The 23121-nt window shown below is 40.7% G+C and overlaps 1 protein-coding gene across 5 annotated transcripts in view; it reads left to right on the plus strand.

The window, feature by feature from the left end:
- LOC145346821 (protein tyrosine phosphatase type IVA 3-like) overlaps positions 1-23121 on the plus strand; it is a 140868-nt gene that overhangs the window by 96122 nt on the left and 21625 nt on the right. For 4 of the 5 annotated variants that reach the window (XM_080194600.1, XM_080194599.1, XM_080194601.1 and 1 more), the window contains exon 2: positions 18381-18948. The exons of the other annotated variant lie outside the window; for it this stretch is intronic. In XM_080194600.1, coding sequence (XP_080050726.1) covers positions 18844-18948 — 105 coding nt within the window. In that variant the 5' untranslated portion in view covers positions 18381-18843. The remainder of the gene's footprint in view (positions 1-18380; positions 18949-23121) is intronic. 5 annotated transcript variants of the gene reach the window in all.

Consider the following 23121-nt stretch of genomic DNA (forward strand, 5'->3'; position numbering starts at 1 on the left):
CAATCTCAAGCTCTTGAATAGTGCAGTTTTAATACCGATGTCCACCTGAACCTGTGGCACTGATCTAGTTTGATCTAGTCTATCAGTGTTTCCTAATGCTGTAAAGCATCAACATTAGATTTTGTGATCAATTGCTGGATTATAGCCTTTTCTTATTTCAGTGCTGGAATTCTTTTTGGTCTACAATTTCAAATTTTGCTTGTATCAATAACTTGTATAAAACATATTAAATATCCAAGGATGCTTCACGGGAGCATTTTCTAGATACAATTTAAAGAGCCACAAAGAGACATTGAGGTAAGTGATCGAAAGCATGGCTTACGGATAGGTTTTAAAGGAGAATGAGGACACAGAGGTTTAAAAAGTGAATTTGAGAGCCTAAGATCTAGTATAGCTGAAGACATGGTTACTGGCAGTGAAGGGAAGAAATCAGGGATTATTATCTGTAGGATATTTGTTGGAATTTAGAAGGGTGAGAGGGGATATTGCAGCGTTCCCAGGGATGGGGAGGGGAAGAAGTGAGAATGAAGGCTACATCTAAAATTACACTGAACTGAAGACAGACCACAAGTGAAAATGCCTTCACTTCATGACAACAAAGAGGACGCGGCTTTCACTGCAACTATGTTTCACCACTACGCCTCTCTACTTGTCTCAACTATGGATCTAAGCAACGGGTACAGGAGGTTCCTGCTGCAGCAGGCTGTAAAGATAAAATCATTATTTAAAATGAAGTCAGTGGCGTCAACCACAGCTTCCCTCACTGATGTGAAGATCCAGGCTATTAGTTCCTGCCATTAGTGGGGGAGGATGGCAGAATTTCTAGCGACAACACTTTGCATCTAGTTCTATATCAGTTCATTGGTGCTGAAGATAACTGTTGTATACGGATGTGATCCATAAACTCATTAACCTGTTATAAAAATTCAGGGGATCAAAGTAGCCTTATTTTCTTTTGTAGTGCACAAATGTGGATGTTTTTAATATATCGATGAAAAACTTTGTCAAATATTTAAAGTTGGTTTAACGCTTATTATTGTTCTTCTCTTACCTTCTTGCAAAATCAAGCTCCGATTCCCTGAATAAGTGGGAACACCTGTTCTGATGCTGTTCAAGTCACCTGTTGGATAGTTAAAAAGGAGCCTTAATGTTAAATTCAGTTTTTCTGATTTTCTCCAATGGCACAATGGTTAGCACTGCTGCCTCTCAGCGCCAGGATGTGGGTTCGATTCCCGGCTTGGATCACTGGCTGCGTGGAGTCTGCACATTCTCCCTGTGTCTGTGTGGGTTTCCTCCCACATTCTGAAAGACGCTGGTTAGGTGCATTGACCTGAACAGGTGATGGACTGTGGTGACTAGGGGAATTTCACAGCCACTTCATTGCAGTGTTAATGCAAGCCTTACTTGTGACACTAATAAATAAACTAGAAACTTTTCTTTTCCAGCAGTGGAAATGCTTTACCTCCACAGCTAAAGTCTGGAATCTCTGTGCAAGAAATTTAGGATATGAGGTGTCAGCTATAGTTCAGTTGGGAGCACTTTTGCTTTTGAGCTAGAGGTCATGGGTGCAAGCCCCACATCTGACCTTGCAAAATCAAAACAGACACTCCATTGAAGTACTGAGGCAGTGCTACAATGTTAGAAATATATTCCTTCAGATTGGGTTTAAACCAAATCCCCAATCTGAATGCTAAAATACAAGATATTCTAAGCGCAGGAGAATCATCCCGTGCCCCCCCTGCCCGCCATGTGCAGCCACTCAAAAATTTAAAAGGCTCACTTAGGCTCATGAAAGACTCATTGGCATAAGATAATTCAACCCATCTTGTTCCAAAAACTTCCTTGTTAATGATCTTCTCACTGATCGATCTGCGTGTTGCACATATATATAAATGATCCCTGGCACTCTCTTCAGTCCATGTCCTGCCCTCCTTGAGGACCAAAGTGGACCAACAAGTAAAGACTAAATGAAACAATATATATGTATACATTTCTATACATGAGGAAATTGGAAGGAATGAAATGCAATTTAACTAAAGAATTGCATTTACATGATTTGTTATGCTCAACAAACCTTGGTATGAGGAAAACAATTATGAGCCAATAGACATCAATATTTCTATTGTCTCGACAAGAGAAAATGGCAAGGATTACCTCTTCCTGGAGAGATTAATTAATCTAACGTAGCCAAATTTTATCCTGGCAAACTGAGACATACTCTGGTAACTTGAGTGCAGTCAGTGAGCAATGTGGGCCCAGTGTTACAGACAAGAGAGAGGCAAAATGAACTGCTTTATTTTTCTGTGCAAGATGAAGTCTATTTTACCGGTGACGGCAGACTGGGAGCCTGCTTTGGTGTTGAGGGGCTGGATGTTAGCAACAGAATGCCCTGTGAGTCCAGGAATATAGCATTAAATAGAGTGGGGACTGCTTTGCCTTGAATGGTGTTGAGCTTCTTTTCTATCTGCGCTCATCCAGGCAAGTGGATGCCATCACAGGTTGAACTTTGTAGATGGCGGACAGTCTTTCGGGAATCATGAACCACAGTATTTATATGGCTAATTCAATTTCTGGTCAATGGTAAGCCCCAGAATGTTGATAATGGGGGATTCAGCAATGATAATGACATTGAACTTCAAGAGGCAATGGTTAGATTCTCTCATGTTGGAAATGGTCATTGCCTGGCAAATGTATAGCTTGAATGTTACTTTGAGAAACCATTCTGCTATCTCATATTTCAGCCTTTCTAAGGCTACCACTTCTTAACAACATATGATTCATATTGCAGCCATTTTTTCCTGTTCTATTTACCATGAATTAATACTCACTTGTCAACTGGATTCCATTATAAGATGTTGCATATTCAAAATTTGAGATTTAATCAAATTCTGTTTGGAAAAATTCAAAAACTCTGAAATTAACTTGCCTTGTGTCCCATTTGCATGTTAGAACCAGCAAACAGTTGGTTTTCAACACAATATAATGCGAGGTAGCAGGTTGGAGGTCAAACTGAAGGACCTAATCTAAAATTATAATTGTTAAATGGAATAGATTAAGACAACGTTCTGGGGCGCAAAGTTGGACTGATTGTTCCACAGTACAATATTGCCCAACAATAAGGACAAATTATTAGCATAGTCCCTATTAATAACTAAATCATTATTGGCCAGTATTAAAATACGTTACCTGATACCTGACTGGATAATTTTAAAATTAAATCTGTTGAAAACTGGAGAGGGGACAGGTAAGTCGAGATGTACCGCGAGGGAGCTACCAAGCCATTGCATGCGTTTCTAGTTAGTAAGACAGGAGGATGAGTGTGTTTAAAATTCAGTAAGAACTTCACTTTTGGGAGGGAGCCTCCAGATTTCATGGCCTACTTTTATAAATAATAATTTATAAATAATATTATTAAAATTAGGTATAGTTCTAGGAACAATTCTCTCTTCCATGGGCCCCCCCCCCCACCTCCCCAAAACCGTATTCTGCTTTCCCCTCCTTATCCTCTTGTGACTGTTGCAACAGATTTAAGTACTGTTTTTGAGAAACGTTGCTGAAGCTTTTAGTCTGACACTCATCTGGATAAACGCAAGTGCTAAATTTCAAACTATCACTAGAATTCATACTGCAGGAAGAAAGGGTACTTGGATTGCTTGGCAAGTTGACTGATGGTGAAAGCAGAGGGGTACTATAGGCTTCCCAAGCTCCTGGGTAATGGGAAAAGGGTACAAGCCTGAAAAACATTCCTTTAGTTTGCTAGTTCTTGCATTTACAATAGTATTATCATCACATTGGTTGAACCTGACAACAGTATCAAAGTCCATGTAAAGCCATGTTTGTAAGAGGGCATTCAAATTGACAATGGAATTTTTTTTTATATTTGCATTTACTGACTTAGGAAATGATATAACAGAGTGAAAAAGCAGGTGTACAATTTAAAAGCGTGGTGCGAAATGACCATTTTAATGGGCACAGTTGAACTTTGTCATGTTCATAGTTTTTTAAATATGGGCAACACTAGAAAAGTAAAATCCATTGTCCATCTGCAACTACTCTGAGGACATTGAGTGAAGTGTGTAGTCTGGGACTACAGCCAAATGCAAGATAGGGTTAGTTAGTTTCTTTTCTGAAGAGAATTGGAGTTTCTACTTTAATTACTATTCTCTCTAATAGTTGACCATAAATCTGGAAGCTCCCTCCCAAAAGTGAGGTTCTTACTGAATTTTAAACACACTCATCCTCCTGTCTTACTAACTAAAAAGGCAAGAAATGGCTTGGTAGCTCCCTCACGGTACATCTCGACTTACCTATCCCCTCTCCAGTTTTCAACAGATTTAATTTTAAAATTATCCAGTCAGGTTTCGGACAACATATTTTACTTCACAAACTGATGAGGCAATTCTGGATTGTTGTCCAGTGCTATAACTACACGTGGTACTTCTATCAGAGTTGCCATGCTTTTGGTCTTGATAATTTTTTCCAGGGCTGAACACAGTACTGTAAGCCTCTAAAGTCACATGCTTCATTAAATGTGATGAATATAAACAAATGCAAAATACAAAGCCCAGCTGGAATAATATATCAACTTCCCAGGGTCTTACTTTCTGCCTCAGGTCTTTTGATCACAAAACACGCAGAGGAGTAGCATCAGGGGTTTTGTTTTGGTGCCGTTTGCTGTAACCTATAGTAAATGCTGACATTTCAGAGTACTGCAGAGACCTGATGTTCATTCCAAGATAATTTGTCATACCAGTGCAGAAAGCAATATTCTGCTACGATACAGAGCCTTACTGCTTAAGTTCAGTCTCTTTCGGGGACTTTGTAACATGTTTATTTAAAAAATCCTTTCTTTTAAAATTCCTACAGATACCCATCCATGGAAACAGTTTAGATTCCTGTACTTTGATTGGATCAATATGCATGTGTGTTTTTACAATGTGCACATTTTAAATGATTAGTAACTGTTACATATCTGTAAAAATGAACTTTTGTTACAAAATCCAAACTTGTAAATGTTTCATAATTATCTTATTGTAAAGAAGTTTAAAAAAATATGGTAATTTAACTGAAATATTTCTATACGTTTATCTATATATATGTATATAAGAATTTATAGAGATGTAGCATCACTTCCTTGCTTTTATACTTTGTCTCTATTTATAAACCCCAAGGATCCTATAAGTATTCTTAACAACTGTTTCAACTTATCTGGCCACCTTCAGAGCATTATGCACTTAAACCCTCTGCTCCTGTACTCTCCTCAAAGTTGTACCATTGAGCCAGTATTGTCTCCCCATGTTTCTTCTACCAAAATGCATTACCTTACATTTTGTTACATTTAAATTCATCTACCAGTGTCTGCCCACGTGGCCAACTTATCAATGTCCCTTGAAGTCGTTCAGCATCATCCTCTCAATTCAGTATTCTTCCTAGCTTAGTATCATCTGCAAATTTGAAGGTTTTGCCTTCAACACCCATCTCTAAATAGTTTATGTAAATCAGAAAAAGCAAGAGTCCCAACACTGATCCCTGGGGAACACCAATCTGAGAAAAGCCCATCTGTACCCACTGTTTCCTATCTCTTACCCAACTTCTAATCCATCCTGCCAAAGGTGAATGTGTAGAATTCGCTACCATGGAATGTAGTTTAGGCCAAAATGTTGTCTGATTTCAAAAAAAAATTAGATATAGCCCTTTGGGCTAAAGGATCAAGGGATATGGGGGAAAGGGGGGAATCAGGATATTGAATTCAGTAATCAGCCACGTTCAAAATAAGTGGCAGAGCAGGCTCGAAGAGCTGAATGGCCTACTCCTGCTTCTAGTTTTTATGTAACTCGATTAAATTGCGGCATAACGGTGGTTAGCACTGCTGCCTCACAGTGCCAGGTACACTGGTTCAATTTCAGCTTCGGGAAATAACTGTGTGAAGGGTGCACATTCTCCCCTTGTCTGTGTGGCTTTCCCCTAAGTTCTCCAGTTTCCTCCCACAGTCCAAAGATGTGCGGGTTAGGTTGATTGGCCATGCTAATTTTCCCTTAGTGGCAGGGGAATTTACAAGGATTCTACAGTGCATCAACATAAAATAAATGATACAGTTCTATAGGGAGCAAAGGGACCTGGTGGGAGGTGTGCACAAATCATTGAAAGTGGCAGGACAGCTTGTGGAAGTGGTTCATACGACATATGGGATCTTAGGCTTGAAATAGTGGATGCATCCTAGATTGCAGAGAGAGGTAAGTGAGCAAATTACGGAGTCATGGTCAGAAATTTTCCAGGCCCTTATGAATGCAGGGGATAGAGGATTGCAAATGTGACACTGTTCTCTAAGAAACGGGCAAAGGATAACCCAGGAAATTACAGACCTGTTAGCTTGACATCAATAGTAGCAGGGCTGATGGCCATAATACGGATTAAGATAAATATACACTTAAAGAAAAAAAGATAATACTAGACAGTCAACATGGCTTTAACAAGAGTGGGTCATGTCTGACAAATTTAAACTCATAAAATCCCTACAGTACAGAAGGAGGCCACTTGGCCAATTGAGACTACACCAACAACAATCCAACCCAGGGCCTATCTCCACAACCCCATGTATTTATCCTGGTAATTCTACTAACAGACAAGCAAGGAAGAATTGGTGAATCTTTGTAAAATATTTGGCTCAGAGGGTGAAGAAAAGACTAACTGAAAGGTACCACAGATAAGGGACTTTAGTGGATAAATTGAAGTTGGGGAGAAGATAACATTACATTGGGCAGAAATACATCATTTTGCTAGGCCTATCCATGTTTATACTCCACTTGAGTCTCCTTCCATCTTTCCTCATCTAAGTTCAGCTTTTAACTATCTATTCCCTTCTCCCTCATGCTTATCTAACCTCCCCATAAAAGCATCTGTACAATTTGCTTCAATCACTTCCTATGGTAGTGCATTTCACATTCTTACCATGCTTTGAGCTAAGAAGTTGAGAGGAGATTTGATAGAGGTGCTCAAAATTGATCCATCTCAATAGAGAAGCCATTTTGTGAGGCACAAGAGTCCAGAACCAGAGAGGACACTGATTTAGGGTAATTGCCAAAGATAACATTTGGAGAGGTTTGACATGATCAGAAATAGTCAGCATGGTTTTGTCAAGGGCAGGTCGTGCCTTCCGAGCCTAGTTGATTTCTTCAAAAATGTGACTGAACACATTGACGAAGGAAGAGCAGTGGACGTGGTATACATGGACTTCAGCAAGGCGTTTGATAAGGTCCCCCATTCAAGACTTCTTGAGAAGGTGAGAGGGCATGGGATCCAAGGGCCTTTGGCCTTGTGGATCCAGAACTGGCTTGCCTGCAGAAGGCAGAGAGTGGTTGTGGATGGGTCTTTTTCGGCATGGAGGTCAGTCACCAGTGGAGTGCCCCAGGGATCTGTTCTAGGACCCTTGCTGTTTGTCATTTTCATAAATGACCTAGATGAGGAAGTGGAGGGATGGCTAAGTAAGTTCGCTGATGACACGAAGGTCGGTGGTGTTGTGGATGGTCTGGAAGGATGTCAAAAGTTGCAGCAGGACATAAATAGGATGCAGGACTGGGCGGAGAAGTGGCAGATGGACTTCAACGTGGATAAATGCGTAGTCGTCCATTTTGGCAGAACCAATGGGATGAACGAGTACAGTGTTAAGGGCAGGAGTCTTAGTAGTGTTGAAGAGCAGAAGGATCTTGGGGTCCGGGTCCACAGGACTCTTAAATCGGCCTTGCAGGTGGAGGATGTGGTCAAGAAGGCGTATGGTGTACTGGCCTTCATTAATCGAGGGATTGAGTTTAGGAATCGGGAGGTAATGCTGCAACTTTATAAGACCCTTGTCAGGCCTCATTTGGAGTACTGTGCGCAGTTCTGGTCACCTTACTGTAGGAAGGACGTAGAAGCTATTGAAAGGGTACAGAGGAGATTTACAAGGATGTTGCCTGGACTGGGAGGCATGCCATATGAAGTTAGGTTGAGGGAGCTGGGACTCTTTTCCCTGGAGAGACGAAGGTTGAGAGGCGACCTGATAGAAGTTTATAAAATGTTGAGAGGAATAGATAGGGTGGATTCTCAGAGGCTATTTCCCCGGGTTGAAATGGTCGCTACGAGAGGACACAGATTGAAGGTGCGGGGAGGCAAGTACAGAAGTGATGTTAGGGGTAAGTTTTTCACTCAGAGGGTGGTGAGTGAATGGAATCGGCTGCCGTCAGTGGTGGTGGAGGCGAACTCGCTGGGGTCTTTTAAAAGACTTCTGGATGAGTATATGGGATTTAATGGGATTGGGGGTTATAGATAGGTCTATAGATTGGTAGGTGTTGATGTGATCGGTGCAACTCGTGGGCCGAAGGGCCTGTTTGTGCTGTAGTGTTCTATGTTCTATAACATCTGGAAATTAGGAGCTGGAATGAACTGCTTGTGAGGATGGTGAAGACTGAGCCAACCACAATTTTCAAAAGAGCATTGGATAATTATCCAAGTAGATACAACTTGCTGAGCTATGAGGAAGAGGTGGGGAGTCCGACTAGCTGCAGATGTGGTCGGAAAAACCCTTTGTGCTACACCTATTCTAATTCCTAGACTTGATGCAATCTTGGGAAAACAAACTGAGCACTTCCACAGGAGCATCAATTAAATTGAAAAATAAAAATATAATGCTGGAAGAACACAGCAGCTCTGGCAGCATCTGTGGAGAGAGACAACAGTTAATGTTTTGAGTCCATGTGACTACTTCAGAACTGTTCTTCAATTAAAATAGAAGTTGGTTTGCTGTATTGTGGAAATTACTTGCAACGTGCCTTATCCTTGACAGAATTTGCTTGATATAGTTTAAAATGTATCATAACAGTCACGTTAGAGTTCAGTGGCACAGTGGTTAGCACTGCTGCCTCACAACTCCGGGAACCTGGTTTGATTCCCGGCTTGGGTCGATGTCTGTGTGGAGTTTGCAAGTTCTCCCTGTGTCTGCGTGAGTTTCCTCTGGGTGCTCCGCTTTCCTCCCACAGTCCAAAGATATGCGGGTTAGGTTGATTGGTCATGCCAAATTGCTCCTTTGTGTCTCAATATTTAGGTTAGAGGGATTCGCAGGATAAATGTGTGGGGTTGTGGGGATAGGGCCTGGGGTGGGATTATTGTCAGTGCAGACTCAATGGGCCAAATGGCCTCCTTCTGTACTGTAGGGTTTCTATGATTCTCTCATTTCTATTTTGGGACCACAATCTGTTGTGTGTTTGTATGTGTGTGTGTCTGTGTCTTCAAAGGGCCTGTGGCGTTAACTCTGAGGTACTGTGTCCACAGATGCTGCCTGACCTGCTAAGTGTTGCCAACATTTTTCTGCACTGAGATTTCTAGTATTCAGTGCTTTTCTTTTATAACAAATGGGATTCTGTGTTATTGGAAATACACCAAAGGAATGCTGTGAATAGGTGGATGAGATGGTTTCTTGCCTGCTATTGTAATATGACTACTTATTGATTAGCTAATGTATTATAAGTTGCATTAGTGAAATTGTATAATTCCTCTAATGTTCCTTTTAAGTACTCCAAAAATGGTCACTATCTATATAAAAAAAAGTTCTACTTAAAAAGATAGACAAAACTGAACATAGAATTTAAATTTGGAGCCACTATAATATGTTTCCTTTAAGAATTCATGTGAATACTGCTCCAAATACAACCGTCTCATTTTACATAAAAATATCTAATGCTGTAATTTCAAAGTTGCTGGAGGTGAGAGCTGTTAGTTGTATGACTTGAATATTATTGGCTTTCAACAGGCCAGCCTAATGGTATTAAGGGGCCATTTGTTTCTGACATTAGCAAAAACTCCTGTCAGTATCATATGGTTGGCTGGTTTGTACAGTCACAACTGGTTTGAGGCAGAGATCTTAAAGCCAGGTTTAGAAGCAGTTTACACTAGAGATTCTCTAGAGATCTCATTGAGCTCCAGTGCTAAGGTAAGATTTTCAGCTGAAGACGAATGTTTATACTTGACTATTTATTAGTCTGAAATTTTGCACCAATGTATTTGTGGAATTGTGTTAGACATGCTAATCTAGTTAGGATTGCACAGGTGAAAGCAAATGAGATTTGCCAAAATTGATCCAATTTGTGACCCTGCACCTCCTTCCTCCACTTTCTAATGAGATTCAATGCAGGAGCTTCTAGTTTATAGCTAGAGGATGTGCAATAAGTGTCATAAAAATCTCAGGAGGATTAAATTGATTATTATAATAAAACAGAAGAGTCTTGTTTTAAATTCTGCTTCCTACTGGTGTTGCCAGGTAGCTTACTGCACAGTATTGGAAATAAAGTGGGAGGATTTGGGAGTTAAAAGAGAAGATGTTTAATGTGGAAACTCTGACATTGGCTTGTTGCATGTGTTTCCAAAACTAGTATCTAGTCAATCTATACCAAATGGGACACAATGTTCTTTGTCTAACTCTTAAGATCCAGTTGAAGCTCTGCAGCTGATTTGTGTTGGTGCATGAACTGTTTGCTGCCAAATTGACGTCCTTGCCACTTTTCTTGGAGCATATTATTTCTCATTAAAGTGTTGAAAGAAAGGTTGTGTTTTAATTGTATAATTGAACTGCTGAATTAGGTACCCCAATAAGTAAGCAGGTTAACATTTAAGGCACCATGTGCCTTGAGCTCACTTTATATCAGGAGTTTAATTCCAAACTTGACACCTCTTTCAGTGTAAATTCAATGCAGAAATCCTAACAGAACTATGATTCAGCAACTCAGTCTCCAGAGATTAACCTAGTGCTGTGCCAGTTTCAGAATCCATTTTGAGATCTCAAGAAGCCATGTTCACTAAGTTGGAATTACCCTATCTGCTTAACACCTTTAAATAGACCTTTAAGAAACAGAGCAGCAAAAATAACCATAGGCCCTTTAGAGGGCAAGACTAGGGAATGAGTCACAAAGAAGTGGCAAAGACTTCGAAAACGTACTTTGTATCTTCATAGTAAAAGACCAGGACCATCCCAATAATAGAAAATCAGGAGACAAAAGAGAAGGAGGAACATAAATCAATCACAAGAGAAAAAGTACTAGGATAATTAATGAGGCAGAAGGCTGACAAGTCCTTTGGATCTAATGACCTGCATTCTAGGGTCATTGGAACAAAGGAATTAGGAGCAAAAGTAGGCAAATTCAGCCCTTCAAGCCTGCTCCACTGTTCAATCAGATCATAATAAAAAGTCTGACAACACCAGGTTTAAGTCCAACCGATTTTATTTGATAGGAGACTCACTAGCTTTCGGGGTTAATCAGATCATGGCAGATCTCTCCCTAGTCTCAAATCCACCTCCCCATCTGTTCCCCCTATCCCTTTATCCTGTGTTTAATTAGAAATATATCTCCTCCTTGAAACCATTCAATGATTCAGACTCCACTGTGCTGTGGGGCAGCAAGTTCCACAATTTCACCATCCTCTGCAAGAAGTAGTTCCTCCTCATTATCCGTTTTAAATCTATTGCCTCTCAACCTATAGCTGTGACCTATTGTTCTAGTTTGCCCCATAAGAGGAACCATTTTGACTATATTTATTGTCAGTTCTTTTTAAAATTTTATATACCTCAATCAGATCCCCCCTCATCCTTCTAAACTTCAGCGAGGGTAACCCCAAGCTGTTTAATCTCTCTTGAAGGAAGTACCTGCAGTCCATGCCAAGTGGCTGACCCAGCAATTTTTACTGCATAGGCTGGTGCCAGGGAGGTAATAGGGGACCCTACATTTGGAGTCTTTTGTACTTAACGAAATACATCTACCAATTGGCTGGTAGATACCTAGGTTGGGACTTCCCAGATAGTGGGGGGGGGGGGGGGGGGAGCGGGGGGGGGGGTGCAGTTATGGCTGTGCAAGAATGAAAAATGCTGCAGCTCAACTAGCTTTGTCGTGGATGGGCCCCTGACCTATGCTTCAGCCATGGGTGAGGATAGCTGGTGAGGGAAGGAGGGGAGATTTACAGTTCATCAGATTCACTGATGGGTCTTGACTGGGTAAATGCTGGGAGGCTGTTTCCTCTTGTGGGCAAATATAAAACAAGGGATTCCATTTCAGACTGAGAGAAGGAGAAATTTTGTCTCTGAGGGGCATTAATTAGGAATTTTCTTTAATGGAGAGCAGTAAACCTGGTCATTAAGTAATATTTGATCAACAAACCAGCTGAGAATTATAGGGGACAGGCAGGAAAGTGGAGTTAAGGCCACATTCGGATCAACCATGCTCTTTTCTAATAGTGGGGCAGACGTGAGGGGCTGAACAGCCTACTCCTGCTTATGATCACTTGAGACCCAACCAAGCAATGGTTTAGCTGTGAAGTACAGTTCCTGTCAAAGTCTCAGATCCGTAGAAAAGGTGATGAATAACTATGGTAGAAATAGTGAACAGTTTTTAGTTACAAATAACACATCAAAGGTACTTCATTGCCTGTGAAGCAGTTTGAGATTTCCTGAATCCAGAAAGGGTTTTTTTTGTTACAAGTTCTCTTTTCTCCCTTTTTTCTTTTGCAGTTGGGTGATTTGAGAAAAACTCAGATGGACCCCCAGAGTACATGAGATGTACTAACTTTTACAACCCATCAATTATACTTCCTAGTGTCTCCACTCCATTCTTGCCTCTGGCAGCGTTGTTCTGTCTTCAGTGGTAGCATTCAGCCATTTGGTCCTGCGTTTGAATAGTGACCCCTTTGCTATCTCTTTCCCAATCCCTCAAAGACATCTTGGAAACTGCTTTCTCCCAGCTTTGGTCACCTCCCAACCCATATTGGAAGCATGTTTTATATCACTTCTTAAACACTTGGAATATCTTCTAAAATTACCGAAGTATGTTATTTCCTCTGACAGAACAAAATGTTCACAACTTGGGACCAGATTGCTATCTGCTTATTGAGTTTTAGGTGAAGATGGGTTTATTTAATCACTGGCCATGCATACTTTTTTTGATTTGGGGACTGAAATTTTCTTGGAGGTTCATTTTAGCCCATCCAGTGAGACTGCTGAGCCATACACCTAATGTTAGCAGAGATTAATATGAAAGCAGATCAACTCTACTGGATGAACTGCTTTTCATTTGAATACAGTGCTGTTACAAGAATTATATGGTGTTTATTTTAATTTGATTTATTATTGTCACATGTATTAATATACAGTGAAAAGTATTTTTTCTTGTGCGCTATACAGACAAAGCGTATAAAACAGAGAAGGAAAGGAGAGGGTGCAGAATGTAGTGCTACAGTTATAACTAGTGTGTGTATGCTGTAGGAAAATCATGTCATCAAATTATTCTCACTGACAGAATCACCCTAGTGTTGTACAGCTCCAAACAAACCCAAGTTAATTGGTAAATGGGCAGAAAACGGTGAATGGGGATGAAGGGTTCTTTTTCAGTTTGGAGACCTGTAACCAGTGGGGTTCCACAGGGATCAGTGCTGGGACCGCAACTGTTTACAATATGTGTTAATAACTTGGTAGAAGAAAATTAAGGTACTGCAGCCAAATTTGCAGACAACTCAAAAATAGTTGGAAAGACAAGTTGAGAGGAACACAAACAGTTTACAAGAGATATAGGTAAGAGTAGGGAGGTCTTGGTTCAACTGTTTAAGGTATTGATGAGACCACATCTGGAGTTTGGAGTGGTTTTGATCCCCTTATTTAGGAAATATATTATTTCAATGGAGGCAGTTCAGAGAAGGTCCACTAGAATGATCCTGGCATGGAGGGGTTATCTTGAGGAAAAGTTAAACAGGTTGAGACTCTACTTGGAATTTAGAAGAATGAGAGGTGAGCTCTCTGAAACGTATAACATTCTTAAGAGGCGTAACAGGGTAAATGCTGAGGGTGTTTCCCCTTATGGGAGACTCTAGTACCAGAAGGCATAATTTCAGAATAAATTTATGACAATTGAGGAGGCATTTCCTCTGACGGTTGAGTCTCTTTGGAACTCCTTGCCACAGAGCTGTGGGACAGTGTCATTATGTATTTTTAAGTCTGAAATAGATTTTTGGTAAGGGAATCAAGGGTTATGGGGAAAGGGCAGGAAAGTGAATGTGGGAAATGTTGGATCAGCCATGATCCTACTGAATGACTGATCAGGCTCGAGGCCAAATAGTCAACTCCTGTTGCTCTTTTAGTCTTTTATTGTAGGAAATGCTTTGCTGAAATAGTATTTATAATTAGTGACTATAGTGAAGCTATTTGACAGTTTCACATCGTTTTGCATGTTAATGAGATTCTAATGTGCAACACTGAAAAGAGATAGAACATAGAAAAACTACAGCACAAACGGGCCCTTCGGCCCATGAGTTGCAATGATCATATCTCTACCTACTAGGTTTACCTATAACCCTCTATCTTACCAAGTCCCATGTACTCATCCAAAAGTCACTTAAAAGACCCTATCGAATCCACCTCCATCACCACCACCACCGGCAGCTGATTCCACCCACCCACCCGGGTAAGTGAAAAACTTACCCTGACATCTCCTCTGTACTTACTCCCCATCATCCTAAACCTGTGTCCTCTTGTAGCAGCCATTTCAGCCCTGGGAAAAAGCCTCTGAGAATCCACGTGATTAATACCTTTCAACATCTTATACACCTCTATCAGGTCACCTTTCATCCTTCGTCTCGCTAAGGAGAAAAGACCGAGCTCTCTCAACCTGTCCTCAAGGCATGCCATCCAATCCAGGCAACATCCTTGTAAATCTCCTCTGCACCCTTTCAATGGCTTCCACATCCTTCTTGTAATAAGGCAACCAGAACTGAGCGCAGTACTCCAGGTGGGGTCAGACCAGGGTCTTATATAGCTGCAGCATTACCTCCCAACTCCTAAACTCAATTCCTTGATTGATGAAGGCCAGTGCACCATATGCCATCTTAACCACATCCTCTACCTGCAAAGCTGGTTTGAGATTCCTATGAACCCGGACCCCAAGGTCCTTCTGATCTTCCACACTGCTAAGAGTCTTACCTTTAATATTATATTCCTTCATCCCATTTGACCTGCCAAAATGAACCACCACACACACATCCAGGTTGAAGTTCATCTACCACTTTTCCGTCCAGTCTTGCATCTTATCTATGTCTCATTGCAGCTTCTGACACCCCTCCAAACTATCCACAACACCTCCAGCTTTGTGTCATCGGCAAACTTACCAACCCATCCCTCCACTTTCTCATCCAGGTCATTTCTAGATGATGTAACTGCTTGATATCATGAATTGCCCATCAACTTTTGCAAAAGTACTTAATGGACCATGCATTTTCTTCACACCAAAGGAGTTGAGTACCAACAAAAGATTACACCTGTGATAAATCTTTTTATGTTGCTTTTTGTATTCACTGACTTGTATGAGTACCATGTGTTGCAGAACCGATGAACTTGATTCAACCTCCCAACTTTAACAAAGACTGGTATGTTCAGGTTTAGAATGGAAATGGCCTGCTGTGGAGCCAGTAGTGATTGCACAAGTTTTACTGTTTGTTAGCCATAAAAATTTTTAGTGACATTTGAATGACTTTATTTTGTTTTGTGAGTTCTGTCCTTTGTGCATCAGTGTTTCCAGCAGATTACAGTAACTTTCATTTCCTTTGAGTATCAATATGATAGGATTAAAAAGATCAGCCATGAGGTATGATTCCTTTACAACAAATAAGTAGCAAGAGGGGAAAATTGTTTTGATTACCCCAAGGTATTTTATTGCATTTGGGAATCAAATGGTGTAGGATGGACAAAGCATTGGTGGCACGGTGGTTAGCACTGCTGCCTCATAGTGCTAGAAACCGGGTTCGGGGTCACTGTCTGTGCAGAGTCTGCACGTTCTCCCTGTTTCTGCGTGGATTTGCCCTGGGTGCTCTGGTTTTCTCCCATAGTCCGAAAGATGTGCTGGTTATGTGTGTTTGCCATGCTAAATTCTCCCTCAATGTACCAGAACAGGCGCCAGAGTGTGTCGACTAGGGGATTTTCACAGTAACTTCATAGTATGCTAAAGTAAGCTATCATGCAGTGTTAATGTCTTAATGTAGTAAGCCTTAGTATTAATCTAAGAGGAGGTTTGACAGAATTGTTTAAAATCGCGAAAGAGTTAAAGAGATTAAATAAAGATTCCAATGCCGTGTGCGTTAGTAACCAAAGGGCACAAATTTAAAATGATTGGCTGAAGAACCAGAAGTGATATGAAAAATGCCTTATGCGGCGACTGGTTAAGATTCAGAATGCACACTGCCTGATGGAATGGTAGACATGGATTCAATAATACTTTCAAAAAGGAATTGGATAAATCCTTGAATGAGAAAAAGTTGCAGGGATATGGGAAAAGAGCAGGAGAATGGGACTAACTGGAATGCTCTTTGAAAAAGCTGGCATGGCGTCAATGGGCCAAATGGCCTCATACTGTACTGCACTGTTTTATGATTTACTCTTGTTCTATTTAGCTGGTAAAAAATTTATTCACCCAATTATCTTAAGGAAACTGAATGAAAACTATTGCCATTTAAACACATCAGCTTGGATGGTCATCTTCTTTGTACTGAATCAGAATAATACTTTTTGCTAACTTTCTCACTCGTTTTTGTATAGATTAAAATAATATGGTTGGCAGCATTTGCTATATATGTGACTCTGTACAATGAACTATTTGTTTTAACTAATGTTGATTGTGTAATGCATGAAAAATACACATGTAACTACTTATCTAAAAGTCAAAGCAGGGCAAGGTCATTAATGAACAGTAATTACTGTAATAAATTATTATCTTCATCGGTTCAGTTGGCAGGAATCAAAAGATTTTGCTTTGCATATATAAAGAAGCTTTGTTTGCCTCTGTTTTATCCCTTAATTACCAGCTTACTGAGTCAGAATTGTAATACAAGCCTAACGAGTTTTTAATTTTAAAGCATGTTTGTATTTTAACAATCTTGTGCAGTCATACCTCAAGACAGGTTAAAGTTGTTACTGCCAAAACACCTGATTTGTACCCACATTGCTGAGGAAAAGGTGCAGAAAGTGCTGGATGTTAGATAACCTTTAAGCAGAATAACTCAAGCAATAGAAACTGAGAAATTTACTGAAAGGCAGACAGTATAACTAAAAAGCGAGTCTTCGCGTATGTTTTAATATTGCACACCTCCTTTGTGCCTAGCTTGTTTGTTATAAATACAGCAACATTGACATTTTATTAAAAGCCGCAAACACCAGTCACACAGCTTTTACAAAATTATCAGGGGATTAATATTTTTGGTGTGGTGTGATGCAAATTTTGTGTGTTACTTAGTAAATTGGACGCAACAACAAAGGAGTATACAGAACAGGACCTTCGGCTCACTAAGTTTGTGCTGACACAGATGCCTCTCTAATCTAACATTTTCTTTCCTCTATGTGGTGCATATCTCTGTATTCCCTGCCTATTCATGTATCTATCTGGATGCTTCTTGAACATTGCTATAGAATCTGCTTCCACCACCGCTCCAGCAGCACGTTTCAGGCATTCTCTACCCTCTGTGAAAAACTTTAAACTTTCCTCGCCTCATTTTCAACCTACGTTCCTGAGTAATTGACCCTTCGACCCTGGGGAAAAGTCTCTGACTATCCACTCTATCCAAGCCTGTCATAATCTTGTAAACCTTTATTGGGTCCCCCTCATCCTCCAGTGTTTCAATGAAAAGAATCCAAATTTATTCAACCTTTCTTGATAGTCCATATCCTCCAACCCAGACAATATCCTGGTAAATCTCTTCTCCACCCTTTTCCAATACATCAACATCCTTCTGGTAGTGTGGCAACCAGAATTGTACACAATACTCCAAATGCAGCCTAACCAATGTCTTATACAGCTGCAACAAGATTTTTCAGTTCCTATACTCAACGCCTCAACCGGTGAAGGCCAGCATGCCATACACTTTCTTGACCACTTTGTCCACCTGAGTTGCCACCTTCAGGGAATTGTGGCTCTGCATGCCTAGGTCCCTCTGTATTCTAATGTTTCTAAGGGGTCTACCATTTACTATATACTTTCCTTCTGCAGTAGAGCTTCCAAATCACATCACCTCTTATTTGTCTGGGTTAAATTCCATTTGCCATCTTTCAGCCCAAATCTCCAGCCAATTTATATCCTGTTGTATCCTCTGACAATTCTCCTCACCATCCTTTACTCCCCAATTTTTGTATTAGTCCAAGTATACAACATCCACTGCCCTTCCCTGATCAATTTTTCTTGCCATAGGATTGGATGTAAGTTGTCCAACAAAAACGTGAAGTTACCTTGCTGAACTGCCATAAAATCTTCCTAGAGCTGGCAATTACTTCAGATAGTATCATGTGGAGTTTTCGGTTGTGAAGTTCTAAAAACATTATTTCTTTCTCTTTCTAGTGGTTCAACAGCTCCTTTCAGCACACTTTTATGGAGTTTGTGAGAAACAGCAGTGGCTATTGCCCAGCACAACATAGCATCCCTGCAGACAAATAAATCAGCCCAAGAACTTGAAGACCACCACTTTGAATTAACCATCAGAAGTTGTTTTTTGACGAGAATAAGAGAGATATCAGACTTGGCCTTTCCAATATCTCCAGTTGTAATTTTACTGCTTTGTAATGCGTCTCCAAATGGGGTGACCGGTCTGCTAAATGTCAAATTGTCCGTGGCTTGAAGGAGAGTGTGTAACGAGAAGTAAAAAAAAGGGGACTGATTGAAAGTCAAAGAAGAATATTTTCTTCTCTTGCTGCAATAAGAAATCTACAATCCTATGAAGACACTGTGCATGTATTAACTTGGAGAGAATTGGATCATTTGCTGACCATATACCAATATACTTCTGTGCCACTGGTTCCCACTCATGGCTCGTATGAATCGCCCTGCGCCTGTGGAAGTTAGTTACAAGCACATGAGGTTTCTCATTACCCACAATCCCACAAATGCCACACTGAGTGCATTTATAGAGGTGAGTCTTTGAAGTACTAAGTAAATCTATAGTTTTCAGCTTTATTTGAGACTAAGCCGACATCAAATTAAAACTCAATGTGATTTACTGAAAAACGACCATGTGACAATGACTTTTTGGTTCCCAGTAATGCATACTTCAGAGAACACTGCCTTTTGGTGATTCCAAAATTATTTTTTGAGTGATTTCTTTCATTTAGATCCTGTGTATTTGTGGGATCCTTGAAATAAAAAAAGTGATAAAGATGCATAGCTTGTTAGTCAACATCTTGAATTACAAAGAAATGGACACACGAGCAAACTGTTTAGCCCTACTAGTCCACGTTTATCTTTCTCACATGCTCATCCAATTCCCTTTGCCTCTGACAATTTATCCAGACTCCTCTTAAATATTGACTTAGTCTCTGCTTCAGTCACTAAATCTGGCGGTGTATTCTAGGCCTGATAACCAACTGAATAAAGGAGAAAAAACAGCTTCTCCTGCTCTCTGTCCTCAGTTTCTAGTGATGGGCCCCAGAGATCAGTGCTGAGGTCTCAACTATTTATAATAATTATGAATGGTTGAATGAAGGGACTGAGTGTATTGTAACCAAATTTAATGACATATAAAGAAAGATGGAAAAGCAAGTTGTGAGGATGACAACCTGTAAAAGGATGTAGATAGGTTAAGTGAGTGGGCAAAAAAAATTAGCAGATGAAATATAATGTGGGAAAGTGTGATTATCCACTTTGGATGTAGATGTATGAAACTATGCAGGACATTGGTGAGACCACACCTGAGTACTGTTTACAGTCTGGGTCTCCATATCCAATGAAGGATATATTTGGGAGAGGCAATAAATGATGGTCTTGTCAGCGACACCCATATTCTGTGAATGTATATTTTTTAAATACATTAGAAGCAGTTTGGAGCAGGTGCGTTAGGCTGATCCCCAGGATGAAGAACTAGATTGGGTGGATATTCATTGGAGTTTAGAAGAATGACAGGTGATCTTATTAAAACGTACGAGTTTACCTGGATTACTAGTACAGTGACAATACCACTATGCCCTCGTGCCCCCCTAATGCATAATGCAAAATACAATTCTAGACCCATTTTTCAGAAGTGAATAGTTTCTTCCAATTTATTGGATTAAGCCTTTTAATATTGATAACAGCCGATACTGCATTGTGGATTTTTACAGATCTATATCTACCTAGTTCTGAGTTCCACAAATTCTCCAAATTAAGCCTTGGAGACCTGATGTAATAATCTAGACAGGTTAGGAGAAGATTAGGTTTTAGTTGTGGGTCAGAAAGATCTTCAGATAAAATTTCCTCTATGACAATAATACTGATGAAAGGTCTTATCCAACTATGATCCTACCTACTTTCTTTTTAAATGTTAACTGTTAATTGTTAAAATCTATTCTTGAGATTCTGCTTTGGAAAGGGTGGAAGCTTGCCAGGACTGAATTTGTCTTACTGTTCAGAGGTTTTAATCCATGTCTTGACAAGAAATGGCTGCTTTGTTTCTCTGAAATTTTGAGTGTACATTTCACATGACTAAGAAAACAGTACAGCTTTAAGGCACACTCTGTATGCATGTATACAATTTGGTAGCATATTTGTATTCTAAATTCTTTCAGTGGATAATAGTTTGCTTTCCGTTATCACAAAAGTTTATTTTGCAGGTCCAAAGTCAATCCCAAATACTGTCTGGCGTAAGACCTCTTGGGAAGTTTTGGTCTTTCCCTGCTTCAGTTTGCCAAATCATAGAGATATAACAGTGCAGTTTCAAATTGGATGGAAAAAATGTTGAGAATACTGTGAACTGAACTGTAAACAATTAAAATTAAACTTCACACACTTGCAATTTTATCTTGTATTGCCAAAGTTCCACTGCTTGCACATCTCATATTAGCACATCAGAATAACTTGCTAAGGAAGGAAGTATAAAAAGGTTCAGTAGCTACACAAACAGGAAGAAAGCAAAAAGATTAAAAAACACTTTGCCCCTTTGTATCAATTAGCTTCTTATATTTCAAGCAATAAATTGATTCTTTACTCCCACTGGAATTAACCAACTCCTTTCTTTCCTGAACTTAATGGGTGGATGAAATATAAATTGTGCAAGCCTGTTCATGTTGTCCTGTATTTTACAGTGATCCCCCATCTTGTTTGCTGTACCCCCCAATTTATCGTTATCTGCAAATTCTAACATAATATTCTAATTCCCAGACCAAATGGCGAACTACACAGGTCCCAGAACAGTTGCTTGTGGGATTCGATTTCACATGGTCACAAAAAACTATCCTCAACTCTTACCCTTGTTCTGGGACCTCTGTAGTTCACCATTTGTATTTGGTCTTGGGAATTGGATGAATGATGCTAGAATTTGCAGATAACAATAAATTGGAGGGTATAGCAAACAAGGTGGAGGACTGCTGTAAAATACAGGACAACATAAGAACATAAGAAATAGGAGCAGGAGTAGGCCATCTAGCCCTTCGAGCCTGCCCCGCCATTCAATAAGATCATGGCTGATCTGTCGTGGCTCAGTTCCACATTCCTGCCCTCTCCCTATAACCCTTAATCCCCTCGCTTATCAAAAACCCATCAACCCGCGTCTTAAAAATATTTAGCGAGGTAGCCTCCACCACTTCAACGGGCAGAGAATTCCAGAGATTCACCACCCTTTGAGTGAAGAAGTTCTTCCTCAACTCTGTTCTAAACCGCCCCCCCTTATCTTGAGGCTGTGCCCCCTAGTCCTACTGTCCTTTCATAGAACATAGAACATTACAGCGCAGAACAGGCCCTTCGGCCCACGATGTTGCGCCGACCAGTTAAAAAACAATGACCCACTAACCTAAACCAATCCCTTTTCGTCCATAAACCTATCCACAGATCTCTTAAACGCCCCCAAACTAGGCGCATTTACAACCGCAGCAGGCAGGGCATTCCAATCCCTCACCACCCTCTGGGTAAAGAACCTACCCCTGACATCCATCCTATAACTACCCTCCCTTAATTTAAAGCCATGCCCCCTCGTGCTAGCTTTCTCCATCCGAGGAAAAAGGCTATCACTGTCCACCCTATCTAAACCTCTAATCATCTTATATGTTTCAATAAGATCCCCTCTTAGCCGCCGCCTTTCCAGCGAAAACAACCCCAAATCCCTCAGTCTCTCCTCATAGGACCTCCCCTCCATACCAGGCAACATCCTGGTAAACCTCCTCTGCACCCTCTCCAAAGCCTCCACATCCTTCCTGTAATGTGGGGACCAGAACTGCACACAGTACTCCAAGTGCGGCCGCACCAGAGTTGTGTACAGTTGCAACATGATGCTGCGACTCCTAAATTCAGTCCCCCTACCAATAAACGCCAAGACACCGTATGCCTTCTTAACAACCTTATCTACTTGATTCCCAACTTTCAGGGATCTATGTACACATACACCTAGATCCCTCTGTTCATCCACACTATTCAAAGTCCTCCCGTTAGCCCTATACTCAACACATCTGTTATTCCTACCAAAGTGAATTACCTCACACTTCTCCGCATTAAACTCCATCCGCCACCTCTCGGCCCAGCTCTGCAACCTGTCCAAGTCTTCCTGCAAACTATGACACCCTTCCTCACAATCTACCACATCTCCGACTTTGGTGTCATCAGCAAATTTACTAATCCACCCAACTATACCCTCATCCAGATCGTTAATAATTTCTGAGCGGGAAGAGTCTCTCCACCTCTATCCTATCCATCCCATTCATCATCTTATACGTCTCAATGAGATCTCCCCTCATTCTTCTAAACTCTAACGAGTACAAGCCTAGTTTATTCAGCCTCTCCTCATAGCTCAACCCCCTCAACTCCGGCATCAGCCTAGTAAACCTCCTCTGCACTCCCTCCAAGGCCAAAATATCCTTGCATAAGTACGGCGCCCAAAACTGCACACAGTACTCCAGCTGCGGCCTCACCAATGCCCTATACAGCCGCAGCAAGACCTCCCTACTTTTATATTCAATCCCCCTCGCTATGAAGACCGGCATCCCATTCGCCTTCCTGACCACCTGCTGCACCTGCAAGCTGGGTTTTTGTGACTCATGCACAAGAACCCTGAGGTCCCTCTGCACCGTCACCTGCTGCAGTTTTTCGCCACGTAAGTAATAATCCTTCCTACCATTATTCCTAC

The sequence above is a fragment of the Carcharhinus amblyrhynchos genome, chromosome 8, assembly GCF_965287045.1.
Source record: "Carcharhinus amblyrhynchos chromosome 8, sCarAmb.v2.hapA, whole genome shotgun sequence".
In the NCBI taxonomy this organism is placed as follows: Eukaryota; Metazoa; Chordata; class Chondrichthyes; order Carcharhiniformes; family Carcharhinidae; genus Carcharhinus; species Carcharhinus amblyrhynchos.